The 22639-nt window shown below is 45.3% G+C and overlaps 1 protein-coding gene across 2 annotated transcripts in view; it reads right to left on the bottom strand.

The window, feature by feature from the left end:
- Window positions 1-5475: 5475 nt before the first annotated feature.
- NAPG (NSF attachment protein gamma) overlaps window positions 5476-22639 on the bottom strand; it is a 32562-nt gene continuing 15398 nt past the window's right edge. Inside the window, exons 10-13 of one of the 2 annotated variants that reach the window (XR_008664245.1) lie at window positions 21446-21525; window positions 20754-20883; window positions 17262-19711; window positions 5476-5490 (exon numbers count right to left, since the gene is read on the bottom strand). Coding sequence is in view for 1 of the 2 variants with exons in the window: in XM_055324041.1 (XP_055180016.1) it covers window positions 19571-19711; window positions 20754-20883; window positions 21446-21525 (351 nt within the window). In the remaining variant the exon portion in view is untranslated. Of the gene's footprint in view, window positions 5491-17257; window positions 19712-20753; window positions 20884-21445; window positions 21526-22639 lie in introns of those variants that run through there. The other variant, XM_055324041.1, reaches the window with a different exon arrangement.

The following is a 22639-nucleotide window of genomic DNA, read 5'->3' as shown; positions in this document are numbered from 1 at the left end:
CCCCCTGCTGCATATGTGTGGGGTCAATAGAAAGTGGTGTGGAACAGGGATTGATTTGTAGTGGGGACTAATTCTAGGTCTAGCAGAGGCAGGACAGTGGCTTGAACAAGAGCTGGCTGATGGGGACTGAAGACAAACTGCAGCATCTCCCCAAATCTGTAGAAATTTCCTGCCATCCTCAGTGCTGGCTTCCTGGGAAATGTGTGTCCCCAGGAGAGCTCAGGGGCTCTCTTGTCTCCACTGCTGCTCACACTCTCCTGGATGCCAAGACGTCCACCGCCCCCTGGATCCCCACAGCCAGTTTCAACAAAGTAATCAGTGAAGCTGAATTCTTTAGCTCAGAGGTAAAAGTGACCCAGATTTTCCTGGTGATCGCATGAGCCTGGATATGCTGGGAACGTACATTATTCTGACCTCTACTGAGCTTTGGGTCACAAGTCTGGCTTTTCCTTCAATAGTGAAGGGGTAGGAGCAAATCAGTCCCCAAATGAGCCAGAGGTCCAGTCCCAACTGGGCGGTGTATGCAGATGTGCAGCTGCCTTCCTCTGCCCCCTTTGGGGCTTCCATCTTGCTATGCATAGATGACGGATGTGATTGAATTTCTGCAGGGAAGTGTCTCTGGAAAAGCTATCCTGTCCTCCTGCTCTCCAGCCTCACACTTGCAACCCAAAGGCAGCCAAGCCCCGAGGTCAAACAGTGTCTCGCACCCCCAGACTAGGCTGGGCAGAGTCCTGGAGGGGCCAGACCTTGGGTGACCTCAGGGCCATGCCACGTACACTCTGCTTCGGGCCCCAGTCCTAGGAGCGCAAGTGCCACCTCACCAGCATGGGCCTCTGTGGCCTAGAGCTCCAGCAATCCTGAGTTCTCATGGCATAAGCATTGACCTTCTGGTCCTGCATCCAAGCTAGACAGCTGCCTGGTCCTAGCAGCCAGGGCAGCTCCAGACTGTGTGGGACCTGAAGCTTATACATTTTGGAAGAGCCTTCCTTAAGAAAAGTTGGAATATGAAATTAGGTTTGAAGTATCTGTTTATTCCGAAGGAGAATGAAGCCACAGCACTCTAAAAATGTTGAAAGCTGGCAAATACATAAACATCACAATGCAGGAAAAACATTTTCAATTAACTTACTCTCTGTTGTAATTTTATAATACCTAATTTTCCTAATAGTTTTGGGTGTCATATTCTTTGATCTTTTTCTTATGTGACAATAGTTTTGTAACATCATTTGTCTATAAAGAGGATGCTTCAGCTTTTCTAGAACACGATTGAACAAAATGTGTTTTCTAGTATCAATAACTTAGGGAAGTTTCCTTTGTGTTAACAGCTCATTATTGGAATTTCAGTCTATTGGATTTTTGTCAAATTTGGGGAAACCTCTATGATGTTTCTTCCATGTGTTAACTGTAAGTTTTCAGAACTAACAAATTTTCTTAAATACATTTTAAAATACCAAACTCATTAACCAGTTAGTAACTGATGTTCACACTGTAATGGTGCATTACAAATTTTATCAAAGATGTCACTGTTTTGATATCAAGTCGGCAAGAAACCTGCATCTCTCCCCCGTGTGTTAACATGCTTCCTGCCTGTTCATTCACGTTTGCTTCTCTGCTAACTTCTCCTCCTGCTTCCTCCATACTAGGGAAGGTGTTGTCAAAAGCCCCTGACAATCAACCTCATGTACCCAAATCCCCATCTCAAAAGCTGGTTTCTGGAGAACCAGTCTACACTGGGTTGAATATGTATCCCGCCCCCCAGATTCATGTCCACCCAGAGCCTCAGAATAGGTCTTATTTGGAAACAAGGTCTTTTGCACATGCGATTAGTTGAGATCAGGCCACACTGGATTAGGGTGCATCCCAAACCTAATGACTGAGCAGAGGGGAGGAGACAGGCACAGGTGCAGAGGAGTGAAGGCCATGTGAGGATGGAGGCAGAAACCCCAAGGCCAAAAGAACATTATACAATTAAACAAAATACAAATTCAAAAGAACACCAAAGATTTCCAGGAGCTCAGAAGCTGGAAACCAGCAAAGGAGAACTCTCCCCTGAAGCCTTCAGAAACCTTGACCTTAGGCTTCTGACCTCTAGAAGTGTGAGAGCAGCCCTAGGAAACTAGGAAACAGTCCCCTTGGCTAGAGCCCATCACTGGCCTGGCCACACTCATCACGTGTGATGGCAAGAGAGGCCAGAAATGAAAGGCTACCCTACCCAACTATATTTGAAATATCTTACAAAAACTTATATGAACACATGGGTAGGTAGGCCCCTTTCCCAGTCCTGAAAGGCCCCGACACATAAACTGCTTCCAGAGCCAGACCCTGGACCCTTTGTCTGTGAACCAAGCGCCTTCTCTTTTTTTTTTTTATTTATATATATATATTTTTTTTTTTTTCCAAGCGCCTTCTCTAAGGAGCATCCGTGCAAAGTTCAGATCACAGGTCAGACTCACATGATGTCCTTCAGATGTAACCTCCACAAACACAGACGCTCAGAGTGAATGAGCGAGTGAGCAAATGAAAAGAAAGCCTGGAAAGCACAGTCCCTCTCCTAAGGAGCTGGCAGTCCAGAAGAGTCTGACCACATGGAGCATGGAGCAGAGGAGTTAGAGAAACGCCATCAAGTGCACGTGAGCAGAGGGAAAAAAGGAGCAGGCATGCACAGTAGAGGCTTGGTACTCCGTGGAAACAGCAGCAGAAGACTGGGATCTCAAAGGATCATAAAGGGTTTCGTCTTCGTTTTAGAGAGGGAGGGTGGAGGGGCAGAGGGAGAGAGAAAAGATCTTAAGCAGATTCCATATTCAGAGTGGAGCTCGACTCAAAGCTCGATCTCACGACCCTGAGATCATGACCTGAGCCAAAACCAAGAGTGGGACGCTTCATGGACTGAGCCACCCAGGTGCCCCAAAAGATCATAAAGTTTTAACCAAAGGGGTTGAGACCTTTCCTCCAGCCTGACCCAGAATAGGTGTTTCCACCCCTCAGAAGACCTGTCACCCTACAGGAGCCTGGAGCCCCTTTCCCAGCAGCGGACTTCATAGCAGACTTCCTGTAGTTGTCAATGTTGAGAAATTTGGCATGCTGCTCAGTGTCAACCTTACTTTCCCTTCGCAGGGCTTCCAGGTGTGGCAAGTGTGTATGAGACCCAAGAAATGGAATTTTTATACCTGTGAACCAAAGGAAGATAAATTGAAGCCAACTTGAAAGAAAGAGGGCTTTAGGTCATTCTGTCGTAAGTCCTGAGTCTTCAACATTTAGGGACCTTGAGTACACCTAGGCCCAGCCCCTCTTTTCACAGCAGAGGGAAAGGAAACCCAGGGGTACAGTAGCCTGGCCACAGTCACCACAGGAGTACAATCACTCTGCTCTGAGCCCTGCACAAAGCCATTGCCTTCCTGCCACACCAGGCTGCCCTGTGACACTGAATCATTGCTTTCAAGGCTATTGATTAATTAGGGGAGAAAGAATACATTTTGAGGTGGATTTACCCTGTATGAACTCGCTTTAAAGGTGACATTGGAAGCTAGATCTCCACAATCAGGCAATGTGGCAACTGATTCCACACAAGAACCTTTAAAAAAAAATAAGTCAATTATTTCAAACCAGTGTATTTGAACTACTGTCACTTAATACAATTATTCTGGCACCATTATACAGGTTGAATGCTTTTTATTCATGTCACTGTTAGAGCTGAAACCTAGATATTTTCACTATGTTGTGTCCTTCTTTGACTAATTGTCTTTACTTTGTTTTTGACATCAAGAATGCTTGGCTTCAAAAAAAAAAAAAAAAGAATGCTTGGCTTCACTGTTGGGTCAGGGCAAGGGGGCACAGGAGTCGAAATGGGGTAATACCTAATACTGGACTCACCTGGATCCAGATGGGCCAGGATCAGGGGGATAGATGGGATATTCTATCTGGATTTTTGTGGCCCACTTTTCCTGGATCCTTTGGAGCAATGAAACAAAGCTCTACTTCTAGAACAACTAATTAAACTCTTTTCATCTAGGCTTTCATGCACATGATCAGATCTAAAGTAGAAAAATTGACTCTAAAAACTTACCTGAGGGATCCCTGGGTGGCGCAGCGGTTTGGCGCCTGCCTTTGGCCCAGGGCGCGATCCTGGAGACCCGGGATCAAATCCCACGTCGGGCTCCCGGTGCATGGAGCCTGCTTCTCCCTCTGCCTGTGTCTCTGCCTCTCTCTCTCTCTCTCTTTCTGTGACTATCATAAATAAATAAAAATAATAAAATAAAATAAAATAATAAAATAAAATAAAATAAAATAAAAATAAAACTTACCTGAAAGATGAGAATTGCAGCTTCTTCTTGGGATAGCCAAGTTACAAAGCTTTCAATTAAAGCTTTAGAAGAATTAAAACAAAACAAAACAAAACAAAAAACCTAAATTCTCCTGGATTGGCTATCCCCTTCTATGTGGTGAGATCCGCCTTCTCACAAAGAAGCAGGCCAGACATTAAAAAAAAAAAAAAAAAAAAACAGACATTGAAAAAAAAAAAGAAAAGCCGCATAGCAAAGGGCAATCATGTCAAGAGGCTTAAAATAATTAAGAAGAAATTTTTTAAATTGTATTATGTCTAAAATACAGAGCAGCTACATTAATTCAGGGGAGGCAAAGGCCAGGAAAATCTTGTACAAGGCAGGAAATCCATTTTTAACCCAGAGAATGAATGCCTGATTTCATTGTGGGGCCCCAAGTGAGGGCTCGAGGGACATAGTTTCCAGATAATAAGCCCCAGTGATACTGAATGCGCACTGCTTTGCAGCCATTCCTGTCAGAAGCCTTACACCAAGAGTAGAGAGACCAATTACCCGGTTTGCCCGGCATTGTTAGGATATTAAACTGACAGTCCCAGGTCCCAGGGAATCTCTAGAACCGAGCAAACTTGTTTGGTCACCGAACTCTTCAGACAATTTCAGTATTATTTATGGTCGTTCCCTACTTTCTTTTGTCAATTTGATTGTTAAGCTTTTTCCCAGGGATGGGTACCTGGGTGTTCAGACAGTTTGAGCATCTGACTCTTGATTTGGGCTCTGGTCATGATCTCAGGGTCATGAGATCGAGGCCCACACGGGGCTCTGTGCTGGGTGTGGAGCCTGCTTAAGATTCTCTCTTCTCTCCCTCTCTCCCTCCCCCACTTCTCCTTCCCTCTCTAAAAAACACACAAAATAAAACAAAACAGTTTTTCCCAGTGATATGTAAGAGTGAACATGTAAAGCCCATGGGAAGCGATGAGAATAGTCTTAAATTACTCCAACTGCTGCATCAAAGTATAATTTGCTTCTTAGTGGAAATTGTAGTTGTAATGAAACTCTGTCACAGACCTTATCATATCCTCACCCAGGAAAATCACTGAGGTTGTCTTGCACCATATCCTAGGGAAGCTCTTAGCCTGCTTTATTTACACATACAAAGTGTTCCTTTTTAGATTTTGGAGGAAGTAGAGTACGGATCAAGGTCAGTTTTTTCCTAAAACAAGAACCAAACAGTACTGTGACTCAGTTTCCCCCTGTCTAAATCAGAAGCAGTGATAGTATCTCTTTCACAAAATTGTTCTGAAAAATTAAATGTAGCAATATTTGTAAACAGCTTAAAACAGTGTCCAGCACAGAGGAAGGGCTGTACGTGGGTTTGTAAAGTAAATAATTAAGACTGTACTGGTTAAATTTTGTTATTGCTGCCTTTTAGATAAATGTAGATGGATACAGGTACAAGTATACACACATGTATATACATACACATGAACATACCCACAGACAGACTTGTGTGAGAAGACGTGTGTGAGGAATGAATATAAGATTTGAGTGGATCTCTGACCCTATTTCCGGTCCATGCCCTGTGCACCCCGGTTGGCACGGAGTCTCAGCAGAGGTCTCCCTGGGCACCTACTGAGCCAGTACCTCTGGGAAGAGAGGAGCTGGAAACTGGGCTGCCATTCCTGAAAATACATGAAAAATGCCACCGGGTGTCGGCCCAACCTGCTCCAGGACCGCCCCCAGCATAGGATAAATCCCTCTACCTGGAAACGGGGTGGGGCAAGGAAACCTGGAACTGAGCTGCAGGTGTCTTGCCCAGCTCCTCCCAGCTGGGTGGATGGAGAGTTTCCCAAATAGGATGAAGAAGGATACAAGAGCCCAGTGGACTCTGGAGTCTGACTTTGCATGGCCTATCCTGACCCACCCCGCACCCCCCGCCCCCAGGGTCTGCAGCTTTGCCACAAAGGAATGATCGCAGCAAGTGCCTGATGACAGCTTCCAGTGTCCTGGATGTGTGAGAATGGGGCCTGGCAGTGGGGAAACCGCCCATCCTGAAGAAGGGCTGGCTATCCACACAGAGCGACCTATGAACCTGTCTCCAGGGATGAGATCCTGAAGGGGTCCCTGGATGCCACAGGACCAAAGGCAAATGCCTGAGGGCAGGCCAGGGTAACTGTGCACTGGGAGTATGGAAGCAAACCGGGATACAGCCGAGGGCCAGTGGGAACAGGTCAGATCTGGAGCAGCGTGTATTGGGCTACAGAAAAAATTTTATTAAAATTAATTTTACCTATTTCTTTTTGCTTTTTAATCTATTAGAACACTGAAAATTATATATGTGACTCATGTTCTATGTTTTTTTTTTTTTTTTAATCAGACAGTGCTGGTCTGGATTGTTTTCTTAATCAGAATGAACAGGGCAGCAAAGTTAGGAAAATTCTATGAAATATAGAAAGTGTAGGGGTGCCTGGGTGGCTCAGTAAGTTAAATGGCTGTTTTGGGCTCAGGCCATGATCTCAGAGTCCTGGGATGGAGCCCCGAGTTGAGCTTCCTGCTCCACAGGGGCCTGCTTCTCCCTCTCCCTCTGCTGTTCTCCCCACTTGCTCTCTGGCTCTTTCTCTCCATCAAATAAATAAAATAAAAAATCCATATATATATATACATATATGGAGTTCACTCTCACAACACACGAATTTATGCAGCTCACCTGACAAAGCCTGTCCAGAGGGACTTGACTCACCTGGGGCCAGAAGGACTTGACTTCTGAAAGTAATTGGCACAAAATGAGTCCGGAGACATGGACAACCCTTGTAAAGCATATTAAGAAGCTGAATTTGCTTCCAAGTGCAGGGAGAGGTTATCAAAGGCTTAAGGAAGAACAAGGCACATCTCTTTTATTTCCGGAAACCTGTTTTTGGTGGTGTGCTGCTACAGTGTTTAACACTCCAGCTCTCTGGAGAAGAGAAAGGGTCAAGAGAGAAGAAAGGCCCTGATCAGCAGCCTTTGGGATTTCTGAGGTGGAACCGCCCAGCAATGCCTGGGTCCACGCTACCCAGTGAGGTTCTGGACGACAAAGCCAGAGGGGAGGGAGTGCTAACAATCAGCTCGGGAGTGAGGCCTAGCTACTGTGTGGGGCCAGGATGGAGTGGGCAGATGGGGTTTGGGGACAGGGTAGGCGGAACCTGCTGGGGGGCCGGCCAGGGAAGTGACACAGCAAGGATCAGTCCTCCATCTCTGCAGGGGCCCCAGACCCACTGCCTCCCTGTAGGGCGGTGTGGGAATCTCCAGGTTTCTGTTACAGACATGGTGTGCTGGCAATGTGGAAAGGACAGGGACCAAGCAGGCAGCTGGACATGAAAGACTGAAACTCAGAAGAAAGGCTATTGGTCTAGGTCCTGAAACTCGGGAATGATCAGAAAAACCAGATCTTTCAATCTGCAGGAAAAGACATGCTCCCAGTAGAGAAAAGAGGGAAAGGAAAAGCCCTCCAGCATGGGGAGCAGGGGTGAGCGGAGGTGAGGGGGCAGGAGCACCCCAGGGGCTGGGAGGTGCTCCAGATGTGCCCTTAGGGGGGGACAGTGGAGCCCTCTGCCCTGCTGAGATGTGGCCTGGTGGGCTCCTGCTACTCAGCCCTCCCGCCGGCGCCCTCAGGGAGGCAGGGTCCTTCATAGTCATCACCGTGGAAAAGCAATCAGTCTGCACGGCCCAGGGCCTGCATGTGGTAGGCCATCCTAAGACACAGATGCTTGACCCAGGAGTGTGCACAGGGGGACACTTCAGCCCGGGGAGGGGGGTGGCAAGCTGGGTCCAGAAGGAAAAATTAAGATTTCTGGGCAGACAATTAGCATGGATCAGACCTGAGATTTTCACTCTTGCCACCCGCCTTTGGGGTTGACACCAGCTGTCTGTTCCTTGTCTGTTCCTTTGAGGGGCCAGATGTTCTCCTTTAGAAATTAGGAACTTGAAGGGTGAAACTAAAAGCAGTCTTAGCCTCTCCATAAACTTTCTGGCTCCTTCAGTCCTGTACTTGACAAGCTATAGTTCAGCTCCGCTTCACCAGTCTATTTGGAAATGTTGAGATTTACTCATGTCTGCGTCCTTCCCTTAACTGTCCCCTTACCCTATTGCTCCCACTCACTGAAACATGCTGGCATCATCCCGAGTGATTTGCACATATTCTTCCTGCAGTCCTCACGGCTTCTCTGGCACTGGGGAGCTTGTACAAGCCCCACTTATAGACAAGGAAGCTGAGGCCCGGAGAGGTTGAGTTCCCTGGCCTGGGGGAGCTGGGATTTGACCCCAGGAGAGTGGCCAAGGGTCTCACCAGAACCACCATGCCATTCTGCCTGGCGACAGGACATTAGTCTGTCTCCCTCTTGGGGAGAGGAGACACTAGTCTCACTCCCTCTTGGGGAGGGTTCTTTTCAGACTCCTTGAAGAGTGACTGCGTCGTACCCTCTTCCATTTTACCACATCTTTACCGCAACCATCCCAAGTAGGTATTCCCATAAGAAAGTTGAGGCTCAGAGGGGTTTAGTAACTTTTCCAAGATCACAGGACTCTTAAATCCTTATCTCTTTAATTCTGAAGCAATAGAAACTTTGCCCCATAAATCAAGGCAGCAGAACTAGGATGTAGTAGAAGAAACATCACAGCGACTGCCATCCCCATAAACAATAGTTTGGTGAAGGGGCAAGTGCCAAAGACATAGAAGCAAAAGATTCAGGTTTGAATTTCTACTCCACTGGCTCAACGATGTAGGGCAAATGGCTCTCTGCTACTTGTAAAAACGTCCTTCCTGCCCCTCAGGACTGTTAGACATTAAAAACAAAAACAAAAACAAAAACAAAAACCCACACACAAACCAACGAAGCCCTTTGTGATTGTAAGATGCCCTATCATCACTGGCCATCTGGCTCATCGGTGGGAAGCAGATGCCTGGCTGCGAGGCCCTCCCCTGGCTCTTTCTCTCACTGGTGAACCCTGCTCCTTGGGCAGCTCCCCAGCAGGTGGGCACTCAGCACTGTCAGGAAGGGGCGCCCAAGTGCAGAAGTCCATCACGGCTAAGGCTGGGTCCAGCCACCTGCAGGTAAACTTGCACCTCACAGCTGTGTCTTTGGACCGTCTGCCAGCTAAAGATGGCGGTCTGTGAGAGAAGGTCATCAGGGTCACAGGCATCCAGGAAAATGCTGAGGTCCACAATTCACAGCTATTTTCCTGTCCAGGACTGCTCCAAACCTTTAATTTGAGATAGTGTGTAGTGAGGTTCCAGAAAATACTACATAGACTTTCTTAAACTTTCTTAAACATTGAGCTCTTTCCTTAGAACTAATTGTTCAAGGAGTATCTCTTGAGAAAATGGCCTGAGACATGGCCTGGGAGATGCTCCCTGCTGGAAGGGTTGCAGAAACAAGTAGTTGAGATGGAAAAGTGGCAAGTGGGTTCATACCTTCTCCAGGATTCTACTTAGACCATCTCCTCCTCTTGGGGGTGAGGAGATGTTTATTTGAATCTCCCTCGCTGCTAATAGTTCCCCAATCATCATCACTTGTTTAAGCAACTTAGAAGCCCACCTGCACAGGCAATGTTTGGGTGGTGGGGTTTCTTTCTTTCCTTTTCTTTCTTTTTCTTTTCTTTTTTACTTTCTTTTCTTTCTCTTCCTTCCTTCCTTCTCTTTCCTTCTTTCTTTCTTCCTTCTCTTTCTTTCTTTCTTTCTTTCTTTCTTTCTTTCTTTCTTTCTTTCTTTCTCTCTCCTTTTCTCTTTCTTTTCTTTCTTTCTTTTCTTTTCTTTCTTTCTTTCTTTCTTTCTTTCTTTCTTTCTTTCTTTCTTTCGAGACACACAGAGAGAGGTAAACATAAGCAGAGGGAGAAGCAGGCTTCCTACGGGGAGCCCGATGCAGGACTCGACTCCAGAACCCCAGGATCATGTCCTGAGCCAAAGGCAGACACTCAACCACTGAGCCACCCAGGTGCCCGGGTGGTGGAGTTTCTGAAGCCCAGGTTTGTAGGCCTTCACTGAGGAGGGTCCACACTTCCTGTTCCCACACTGCCACTAAGTGGTGCTTTCTGTGTAACCAAGCCCCTATATTCTTTCTTGGGGAAGAGGGTATTTCTGTCAGAAACCTGCAAATATCTCTGGGTTGCTAACATGGGCAACCTTCCCCTGATCCAGTAATCCCATCTGAAGGGAGAAAGAGAAAGAGCCAAGGACTTCCCATTTAGGTGACTTTGTGACTCTCAGGAGAAAGAGCATGAATCCAGTGATGTCTGACTGAAGAAATAGTGGTTTCTTGGGGCCTCTGCATCAGGCATATATTAGACTCACAGGGTGGACAGAAGGACCAGATGCAGGGCAGCCAGGAATACCCAGTTCCAGGGATGCAGGATCGGCTCTACCTGGACCTGTAGCTACACAGGGGGAGGTGGCCGGGAGGCTGCAGCGGTCATGTCACCAATCACCAGGATTGATCTGTGGATGCGCCACCAGCACTGGATCCTCTGGCCAAAACAGTGCTCAGGTGTACTCCAAAAGAACAATCATGGGCAGTAATGTCCAGCAGGACTTTCCAGATGATAGAAAGGCTTTAATGTGCCCACCCAGTCTGGTAGCCACTAGACACATGGGCTATTGAGCATTTGAGATGTGGCTGGTATGACAAAAGAAATGAATTTTACTTCGTTTTAAATTTTAATGGCTCCATGTGGTATTCTATAGGACAGTGTGGCCTGGAGCCACATTGCTGATGTCAGCTAAGTGTTCAGAAGGTAGGGCAGAGAGATATTGTATTCTCAAAACTCTCTTGGTTCCTCACAAGGGACATAAGCCCAACCCTGGGTGGGGCACCTGCACATGTGTGAGGACACTGTTGGTTTGTCACAATGTTTGGGGGACACAACGAGCATTTAGTGGGCAAGAGCCAGGGAAATTTAGTGACCTACGATGAGGGGAGCAGGTCCATATGAGTTGCTCTGACCAAATGCTATTAACACCTCCTTACTCCTCCCCTCTTCCCTCGCTTCCCCACTCATCTGCAGGAAGAAGTAGCTCAAGACAGAGCCTTCGGGAAGGCCCAGGCTGAGTCACATCCACTACATAATGTTATGCCATGTCTTGATGCTAAGAGTAACAACAGGAAAATAAATATAACCAAGGGTTTGCATACAGAGCACAATGCATGCTGATGTGCATGATTCAGAGACAGACGCAGAGCTGCAAGTTTTTATCTGATTGGTAACTCTGAATCCTGTTCACCCATGCTAGCTATAGTTTGCTCCCAGTCCCTGTGACTAACTTTGGAGTCAGTCTGTGTTAGGCTCTGGGCACTGCTCCCAGAGACCCAGGCACCCTGCTCCAGCAGCTCTGGCCAGGCCAGCTCTATAAGTGCTCTGTGGCGCCACTTGGTGGCTGGAAAATTCTAACACTGGAGCCCTGAAGAAGCTGTCCCTATAAACCTAAATAACCCTGCCCCAAAAAGGGAGGGAGGAAAGAAATACACAATGAATAATGATTCCACTCCAGAAATGTTTTCTGCTGGAAAACAGCATTAGGTGTCTTCAGAGCTCTGTTCCAAGGTGAGATCTGGAGAGGGTCTGAGAGGAGGGGCTCCATGGGAGTGCTAACCCTGAGGCTGGCCTTCACAGGAGGACCCTCCTCACCTCCAGCTCCCCTCTGCACCCTGGACAAGCTGTGGATCCGTCTGGCTTGGCTCCACCGGCTTCCTGCCTCCCACGTGGCAGGTGGCTTCCCTCAGTCTTGGTTTGAGGTCATTTTCCCTCTCTGCTTCTCCTCCCACTCTTGGAGATCCCAATCTCTTACCCACGTGTCTCCTTCCAGATGGATTTGCCATGGTCCCTGCCCTGCTTCCCTCCCTGCATCTCTGCGGCGGGCAGCCTCCGGCTCCTGTGTGGGTTATCAGCTTGTGTGCACAGACTCAGTCTGGGGACATTTCCAGAGGGCAGCCCAGAGAGGCCAGGTGTGCCCTGCACTTGAGAAAGCAAAGGAGAAACAAATCACAAACATGGAACCCATGGACACAGGCAAGCTAAAATCACAGCTGGGAGGGAATCACCCAAGGATTTGTTGGTAAACATAAACATCTGTTTTCAGGAGCCTTTCCCTGGCATTTCTATTGGGTCTAGGGCTTTGCTACTGTGGACTGGTAAAGTCTGGTTTCCTTACATCTCCCTGTCCCTCTCCTCACCCCCAGAGGTCTCTTAGCTTAATAATTCAAGGAAGCTGGATCAGAAGATGATCGATATTAACACAAGAAGTGCTATTTGTGTTTATTTACTCCACAGTAAAGAGCCTGGAGGGCCTTGGTCCACTCCTGCTAATGACGTGAGGATGTCCAGGCTGTATGGACCCATCTTCACCCAACTTCCGGCACTAAGATCCCCAGGGTCCCTGAGGACTTCCTCCAGAATGAAGTAACAGCTGGGGAAGGAGTAAAAGGGACTCCCAGGTGTGCACCTGCAGGAGGGAGAAATGTGTACCTGAGCAGAAGCCCCTGCTTCCCAGCAGTCACATGCCTGGGTTTGGCTTAAGCACCTTTGGCCTCTGGCAGGTGACCGGTGTAACTGAGCAGGGTCCATGCTCAAAGGGCCCACATGTGGGGTTATCTTCAATTTCTCAATAATCTTGTTTTTGGATTTGTGTTTTGTAAGCAACATCTGACGGGTCAGTGGAAGATGTGCCAGGGCCTTGGAGCCTTGGCTCACATGGGGTCCACCTCCCCATCTTCACAGGATGGGTTGTCAGCAGCCGGCTCCCTGCTCCTGCCCACCAACCTGCTACCACCTCTGCTGAGATGGTGACCTGGGTGCAGGTAGGTTCAGCGTCAGACCTGTGTCCTGGTGCCAAGCTGCAAAGCAGCACCCAAATCCCCAAGAGGGCCTGGCCCCAAAGGACTGACACTGAATAGCAAATGCAGACATTATGAGAGAGAGAGACACAGAGGAAACAAATACACCCTTTTTCTTATTTTTGAAGAAAAGGGCCTGTACTTTCCTTTTGCACAGGGCCCAGAAAATCACCTAGCTGACCTGGCTAGAGAGGACCTCCAAACCTCACACTCACTGCCGGCTGGAACTGGGTATGTGTCATGAGGACCAGGATGGGGTTTCCAGCAGCTGCAGAGCAACTCTTGGCAGCCCTAAAGTTCTAGGTCATTTGGTGAACCTTGCATTTTCTCTCTTGTGCAGCTATCCACGGGCACACAACTGATGCAAGGTGATGCAGGAAGTGGGGAGCAGGGGCCAGCACTCACCATCCTATGTAGCCACAAGGTAACATGTCAATCCATATTCACCGGATGAGCGCTCACCAGTGGTGTAAGAAGTCTCCAGGTCTCAACGGTACTCAGGTCTCGGTAAGTCTTAATACCTCCATCACATTCATCTTTTTTTCTCGTGCCTTCTACACCCTTCTCTGATAACCTAGCTACATCAACCCAGTGTGTTTGCCAAGAGAATTGGTTAGGATTATCACATTATACTGTTTAAACTAATGTTCGGGGCAGCCCCGGTGGCAGAGCGGTTTAGCGCCGCCTGCAGCCCAGGATGTGATCCTGGAGACCTGGGGTCCAGTCCCATATCTGGCTCCCTTCATGGAGCCTGCTTCTCCCTCTGTGTCTCTGCCTCTCTCTCTCTCTCATGAATAAATAAAATCTTTAAAAAATAATGTTCCGCTCTGAAAATAAAAGTCTGAGTATTCCTCTTAAACATGTCTGCAAGGTGACAGGGTTGCCTGGCTCCTGGTGGGGTGTTCAACTATGTATGTGCACACATAAGCCATGGATATGGACCTTGAGCTAAGAGGCTCCTGCGGAGGTGACCATGGGGCAAAGACACAAAGATAAAAACAAAACGTTCAGAGACTGAGGAAGCTGTTGAAGATGTTGGAAGATGCAAGTCAGCTACAAAACCACTTCCTAAATCTGGGGATATAGCAAAACATGTGTTGCTAATTCTACAATGCTCTAAGCATGACAGTTCAATCATGAGTTCATTTAGCATGCTTGGCTTTGGCCCTGACGCTAAAAACATTTCTCTGCATGGTTCTGGGAGGTACCACTCTGCCCAGCAACATTTATAAAGACTCCTTAATTAAAAATCATATTCAATCAAATTCCAAGAAACATTTGCTAACAGCACAGTTAAAAGGAGCTGCTGGCATCAAGATTGAACCTAAGCACACTAAAAGTGTAACACTAGTTTCCTTCTGAACAGAAATCCTCAGCAGGCAAGGGGACTTCTGAAAGCTGTCTGTACAATAAGCTACAGCAGTGCTGACTATTCTCACCACCAAGGTCTTCAGTGAAAAGAATAAGCGGGAAGATGTTCCACTTCTTGAACTTGGAAGCCCAGGTTCTAGAAAGAGCTGAAGAAGGGCTTCAAGAGGAAAGGCAAGGTTTCTGTGTAGGAGTTCTAAGGTTTGAAGAGTGCAACTCAAACCATGTTTGTTTCACATTTGTTTCTTTCCCAATGGCCATCTCTCCATCACCCCTGGGAAATCAAAGCCAAACTGTGCCTCAGCTTCAAGCAATAAAACAACTTCATGGTTGGGCTCTGATACCTGGAGAAGTTGCAGCCTGAGAGTCACCCAAGATACCCTAGAGGGCAGGTAGCTGAATGGATTTCCATGTGCTCACGTATTTCTCAAAGGGGGTCTTTACTTAAAAAGAGAGAGAGAGAGAGAGAGAGAGAGAGAGAATGAATGAGAGAGAGATGCCTAGATGGCTCAGTGGTTGAGCCCAGTCTTTGGCTCATTCTAGGGTCCCAGGATGAAGTCCGGCATCAGGCTCCCCATAGGGAGCCTACTTCTCCCTTTGCCTGTGTCTCTGCCTCTTTTTCTATGTCTCTCATGAATAAATAAATAAGAGCTTAAAAAACATACAAGATTTTTCACAAAGAAAGAGACGGAGCATGAAGACAGCACAAGCAGGGGGAGCAGCAGGCAGAGGGAGGAGAAGCAGACTCACCACTGAGCAGGGAGCCTGATATGGGACTTGATCCCAGGACCCTGAGATCATGACCTGAGCTAAAGGCAGACGCTTAACTGACCAAGCCACCCAGGTGCCCTCTCAGAGCATATCTTTAAGTCATTCATGTGCTTTGGCCTAATAATATGCAGCAGGGTATGTTCAATCCCTCTAAATTAGGCATGGATGGAGGGAGAAAACAATGCCCATAAATTAAAGAACATTTTCATGAACTTAGTAATATTACACCTGTTGGGTTTAAAAAGTACTAATGAAGTCCTGGCTAATACCAATTAACAGAGATGAAGAGTAGGACAGGAAAATTTCAATAAAAGCAAACAGAGTAACATTTGTTGAGTGATTTTGCTCATGTACCTATTAATATTTATTTGATGCCTACCATGTGTCAAAACTGTTCCCGAAGACCCACAGGTGAGGACAAGAATGAAGGCCCTGCTTTCGTACAGACCATATTTTAATATTTGGAGTTCTCACCATTTGTAGATAATAAACACATAGCATAGTTTCAAGTACTGAGAAGTGCTAGGAAGTAAAATAAAACAGGAGGGAGAGAGCAATCTGGATAGTGAGACCAAATCCCACAATCTCTGAGAGGGAACAAACCCTAATCTGCTCAGCCTGAGTCTGAAGCCAACTTTGAGAACAAACCACTGTAGCCAGGGGGTGTGGACAGAATCCCAACATGAGCACTGAGGGCCCGTCACAAGGCTGAAAAGTAGCTAGCTCAGTTTCCAAAGGGGGAAGGGAGATGTTGGGCTGTCACCCCACTACACCCCCAGGTTCAGAGCCACTGGTCCTGGTCTGAAGGCAGGCAGATTTCAGCTTCCAAGAGATCAGGAAGCAACGAATGATACAAACAAAAGTCTGAGGCAGGGCAGGGAGCATCCTGAATGTGCAAAGCCCGAGGGCTGCAGCCCGTCAGTCAGTGGAACTGGGAGGCACCAACCAGCAGAGATACAAGTCCCTAACAAAGGCTTATCCGAAGTTACAATCGGGCCATGAGGAAAATAAAATGAGGTCTTAGATAAAATGACTTATACTGTAATCTCAAATGCCAACAAAGTTTGGCTGTCAAAATTGGAACTATTAGCTGACCTCTTCTCTCCCAGAGTTCATGATCTCATTCATCACTGAACACCTACTATTTGTCAATTACTCTGTTAAACAATTAGCACTTATGAACTCTTAATCCTCAAGGCTGCTCTTAGGGGCACCAGGATGTTTCTGGGTTAAGTGAGGAAACTGGTTTACCCAAGCAAGATCCACAGCAAGTCAGCTGGGATCACGCCAGCTCAGAAGCCTGGCTCACCCACGCCACACAGTACAGCTTCCGTCAACTCTTAACAGCAAAGTCCTATGTGCTGTTTAAAGACCTACTAAATTACACCTTATAACAAATTATGCCTTATTCCAGGTTTGTATCCTTAAATAGAATAAATAATAAATATATTTTTCAAGAAAAATTTCTTGAATAATTAGTAATAGTCACCTTACGCCCAAATCCTGGGACATACTAAGATGACAGGAAACCTCGTTCACTCCTGCTCCAGGTGAGGGCTCTGCTCCATGGCTTCCACTCTCAGGGAGGGACAAGGGAGCATTACGGATCCGAGTGCAGGGAAAAGGAATTCAAGAGTGTCCCTCCAGCAATAAGTGGTCCATCCTGGAAGTGAGGCACTTGACATCCATTGCCTCCCTTAATGAGAGAATTACTCTCTTGAAAGATTAGTATAGTCTTCCATTTCACCAAGTAGCAGATAGTACAGTATAGTAACTGGGTGATCAGTATTTTAAAAAGCTCAAACAGTTTCAAGTAACTCCTAAAGGTACTTAGGTGACTCCCAAAGAACAGAATACACAATTTAAGAGAACAAAATACCACCCTTGTAGAACAGAGCTGAAATCACATAAATAACTAAGAATGTGTCCCTGGAAAAACAGAAATAAGCAAAGCAAAATGAGTAATAGTAACAGTCATACTTACACAGTTTCAGATTTTATTTTCATAATTATCTTCCCATAGAAGCAATAATCTATATTTCCATAACAATACATTTAATATTTACTCATCAAAGAACTGGAAAAAAAATAAGAAGCACAGATTCCATACACAAATACCATAATATTCTGCATATGTACAAATAAATTCAATATATTAAATATATTTCTAGATTGACTTCACTTACAATATAATAACACTGAGTATTCAATTCTGAGCATTTTCATGCAGACTTCCACTTTGGTAAAAGGGATGACATGAGTTCTGGAAATGTTTTTCCTGTTGTAAACACGTTTCCTGCTTTTGACCACACTCTCAGGATAAAGACTTCTGTACGTGGAAAAATAAAATGCATGAAGATGAAACAAGGGCTCTTTCCCGGACACCACACATCAACCCTGACATCAAAGAAATACCCCCAAGTCCTACACGTTAGTTCCTAAATGTGGGCAGGGAGGGGGGAAGAGGCTGCACTTAAAATAGAGCCTTTTATGTTGTTAAGGGTCAGCTACCCCGCTAAAACAGAATGCACTGAATCAAGCACTCCTCATTTTTAATATGTAAAAGTTAAGAACTTTTCCAAGGCTGCAATGAGTAATATAGTCTGTAAACAAATGGTCTAAAATACCTTTTAAGTGCTGCCAAATCTGTTTAGACAGATGGCTGTTTAACTCACATGACCATTAACACAAGATTCCTGAAGTTTCCGAATGGATCTAAAGGGCACAGCAGCAATGGCAGGATCTTGGAAGTATTAGTGTGCCACCATCCAGTACAAATGTCTCTAAATGCAGCCTCACTGAGGCTGTCCCAAGTTAACCTCCATACAATTATTGAAAATGAGCTGCTACCTGCAGAACTATGCAGGTAACTTGAGGAATCAAAACATTAAATTTGCTAGAGTTTTAAATCAGATCTTCAATAAAGATTTCTACCCTCCCACCACCCATTTAAGTGCACCTGCCACACAAGTGCCCCTGCCAACCAGCTAAGCCCTCCCCTTCCTTGGAAACAACTATGGCTAAAACCATTCATCATAATGAGCCTTGGTGTCCCCAGGAGCAGCAAACTACACACAATGGACTCATATAAGGCTGGCTCATGGAGATTCATGGCTTCATGAATCTCTATTAGCATTTTCAAAACCATGACTGCAAGAAAATCTTGATACCCTCAGACAAGGTCTAAGTCCGTGAATGGCATGTCAGGATTTTGTTCTTTGTTCTATGGTTTCCCAGAGCAGGAAACCACTCTGGGTGGCAAGTGCCTACAGAATGCATGCTGCTGCTGACTGGCACCTCTCTTCAATTAACAGATTTGGAGATAGGGCCAAACCACACAGGTGGACAAGGAATGCTTCAAAAATAACCTTTCAGGAGTACCTACAAGGACTAAAATATTGGCAGCACAGTCCTCTAAAAAGAAGTACTTCAGAAACAATTCTTCCCTTTCAGCTAAATGTTAAGTACACAGCATTTTCCATGTCCAGTTACTGTCCTGCTGCAACTCTAAATGAATCAGAAATTATTTTGGAGGGAAAAAAATGTCTATATTCTAGGTTTGATGGGAACATCCCCTCTTAGAATGCATAAAAACAATCATTAGTTTCCATTTAGTCAAGAACCAAATGGATTTGGGGACAGTCACTGGTGTGTTTATTTAGGTACAAAAATGTATTTCATAAAGGAGTTGAATATACTGTAAAAACTTTCAATGTACACATAAGACTTTAAACCTATCTTTTATTGGGCTAAACAGTATTGTAAGGCTCAAAATAGCATCCTGACCCAATCGTGCCTCTGAAAAGATTTGAAGATTTAATAATTTAAATGTATCTAATATCACTGGGGATAAACTTCATTTTCAAAAGTTTGAAATACTACTTTAACTCAGTAAACTTCACTTTTAGCAGCAATTATTAAATAAAACGAAAGGGGAATTCTCTAACAATAAATCACAAAAGCCCAACAGAAAAGAATTTCTATGCCTATTGTCCCTTTTGTTTGGAACACAGTTTGTAGCTTGCAAATTTAAAAATCAACTGTGTTAAAATGTGTCAGTACATTTTTTCTATTAATTCCTGATGGTGTCTTAGAAAGGCTGTTATGGAAAGAAAAAAAGTGTTTTCAGGTAGTGGGTATGATGGGTGACTTAGGGAAATGATGACTAAACATGAATCTATTAGCATTTTCAAAGCTATGACTGCAATGAAATCTGGATCCCCTCAGACAAGGTCCAAGTCCATGAATGGCATGTCAGGATTTTGTTCTTCCTTTCTGCAGCACAGCAAGATCCTAGCACAGGCCTCCTGCATACTCATCTTCGTCTTCCTCAGCGGTGGGGGCGGTGGCACCTTCAGATTTAGCCTGTGGTGCCGCAGGTTTCTTCTTGATTCCCCCTCCGGGAACCACCAAACTCAGGCCCAGCTTAGCATACTGTCAACGACAAAGCATGTTCTCAGAAGCTGGACAACAGGAATCTCAATATGCCATGTGTCAATGTCAACTGTAGCTATCTATAAGAGAGAGATCTTAATTTTCTACCTCAGGAAAACCAATACTACCATTAAAATGTAAAAACCACCACAAAAAATTCAACAGTGCACTGCCATCAGATGGCTCATGACCATGACATGACAGATATACAACTGGTCATCAGTTATATGCCACACTTGGGAATTTGAGATAATTGGGACACACTCAGTTAAGTAATACTTGCTGTACCTACAAAATAAAGATCTGTTGAGTAAATGAAGAGTTAAGCTAGGGACAAAGTCTTAATAAACTTATAAAAGCCTATATAAGACTTTACCTAGGAAAAAAAATGGATTCCTCTATCCACATCATTACCAAAAAGAAAGGTCTCAAGTTGATCTGATACCAAATCAAATGAACATGGGCTCAGAAATCTACTAAAAAGGGAAAGCCACAGTCACAGCTCATGTTCTGTATACAGCACTGTGTGAGGCCATTTCTCACATGCAGACCAATCTATTCTGCAAGACAGGCTGGCAAGACAAGGACCAGCTGCTCCCTTCTTACGGATGAGTTAATGGAGGCTCACAGAGTTCATTAGTAACCAGCATCACATAACCAGCTGTCAAAGAAGTAGGCTTCCGAGAAGTGTATCAAATTACAAAGGCCACTACCTGATGAGCCTCTTTCAGAAAGTGAAGCCTAAAAGAAACTTAAACTAAGCAACTTACAGAGGTCAAAAGGTGGTAGGAAAGGCAGAGAAATGGAGCCGAATTAAAAAGTATACATACTCAACACCATCAGATGGCTAGATAAAAGGCTGTAAACCCACAAGGTTGACATCTAAACAGTCTAAGAATACAGTGAAATTCAGTGCCAATGCCACATTCCTCCGTAAGCAGTGGCTGGAGGTATAAAATAGAGGGGGAAATCTCACAAGCCCATAGGAGAAAAATAATCTCTACCTCTACCTTTCAAGAAAAAAGAAATAAAGGCCACTTACATCATTGTCCATGTACTTGAAAAGTGGCGAGTTGCAGACATCAGATACTTGGTCTTGGTCTTGTTGGTCATAGCCTTCAAGAAGCTGTTCCAGGGCAGCACAGTCTTCACTCCCACTGAACCCTGGAATGCTACAGCAAGCACGAGTCACACCCCTCCACCTGCCCTCAGGGGGTTCTGTCCCCCCCTCCCCAGATGTTTGGCAATATCTGGAGACATTTTTGTTAACAGGTGGAAAGAGGCCTGGGATACTCTAGACGTCCCACAGCGCACAGGCCCAAGAAGAGCAAGGGATTCCACCTCAGGAAATGGGTGGCTTGCAAACATACGCAGATTGAGACCACTCACTGTAACTACATCCAACAGGAAATGATCTTCCCATAACATGCAATCTGAGAACATTTCTTTACTCTTTTTGTTGTTGTCTCAGAAGACAAATGGAACAAAATCATTCCGGTCATTCACTCCCATGAAATCCCCAGGAGGAAAACATGAAAGATCACAACTTGTAAAAAAAAAAAAAAAATCCTGCTGAATTGGCAGGTAAGTCTACCTACCACTACAAAATTTTTCACTATGAAATTTTTTACAACACCAAAAATAGCTTCATGGCCAAGAACAGCTGTCTAAACAGTGATCTTCCATCGGGAAATAGAAATTTTACACTGCAAGACAGGGCTGCCAGCATCTTACCTGTAGCTCTCCCTGACACACCTCTCTGCAGCCACGTAGTCGTTTCTGTGGAGGTGAACTAAGACTTGAGCAATTGTTTTCTAAAACAAAAGAGGTGATTATGGTCCAGTTACACCAAACTTGTTCGTAAAGTCAATTTCTTGACGTCTAGAATTGAACTTTACAGTCCTGGTTTGCCTACAGAGATTTATAAATTCTTAGTAACTTCCACGGGACACGTGAGGGAAAATGCCCTGCCATGGTACATCTCAAACTACTCAGGGTCTTGTTACGTGAAGGCTGAGTTAGGGGGTCCAAGGCAAGCCCAGGTGGTCTGAGGATCACACTGAATAACACAACTTAGAACACGACCACCATACACTGTAAAGAAAATGTCTCTTAAATATCTATACAGGTTTAATCTTGAAAAGGGAAATCTTGAACTGGGACCCATGATGCCACAACACTTTGGAATTCTTAAAGAAATACTAGGAAAATGGTTAATGAATGAAAAAAACTTTAGATGATAGGAACAATACTATTTATAAGCCACAAAGGCATTAGCAAGACCAAAGATGTGACTAATAAGATCTTATTGGCAAACAGCTCTTCATAATGTGTTTTTCAATCTTTTTTCTTTTTCAGGCTTTTATTGATCTATCCTTAAGTTTGCTGAATCTTTGTAACATCTCCATCATCAGATTAACTTTAATCCAGTATTTTACTGTAGACATTTGCTTTTTTCAGTTCCAAAATTCTATTTTAGTTTCAATCTAAAATAAAACAAAAACACAATCCTTTTGTCCATTCATCTATTTATCTTTATATCCCATGGAATAGTTAAAATAGCTACTTTGCAGTCATGACTTGGTAATTCCCGCAGCTGGGCGACATCTCTGGGTTTCCCTGGTTGTCTTCTCTTGGGAACTGGTCCTATTTTCCTGACTTCCTAATGTTGAGTGCTTTGAGACTATATCCTGGACGCTGTGGTGCTTTGCTGCACAGACTATCCTATAATTCTCAGGAGAGTGAGATTTCCAGCAGGTGACCCAGCAGTCGGGCTTGGATGCCTGTTCTGTCTGCACTTAGTGGGCAGCAACTATAGTCTTCAGTGCCCCTGCCCCACGGCTGCAACTCAGCCCCACACAAGAGCCTTGCCAGGTGCTGCAAGTCCTGGTTGGTGACGAAATCTTACTATAGCTCTCGAGGCCTATG

The sequence above is a fragment of the Nyctereutes procyonoides genome, unplaced genomic scaffold, assembly GCF_905146905.1.
Source record: "Nyctereutes procyonoides isolate TBG_1078 unplaced genomic scaffold, NYPRO_anot_genome, whole genome shotgun sequence".
Lineage (NCBI taxonomy): Eukaryota > Metazoa > Chordata > Mammalia > Carnivora > Canidae > Nyctereutes > Nyctereutes procyonoides.
This window is presented reverse-complemented; position numbering and strand designations above follow the sequence as displayed.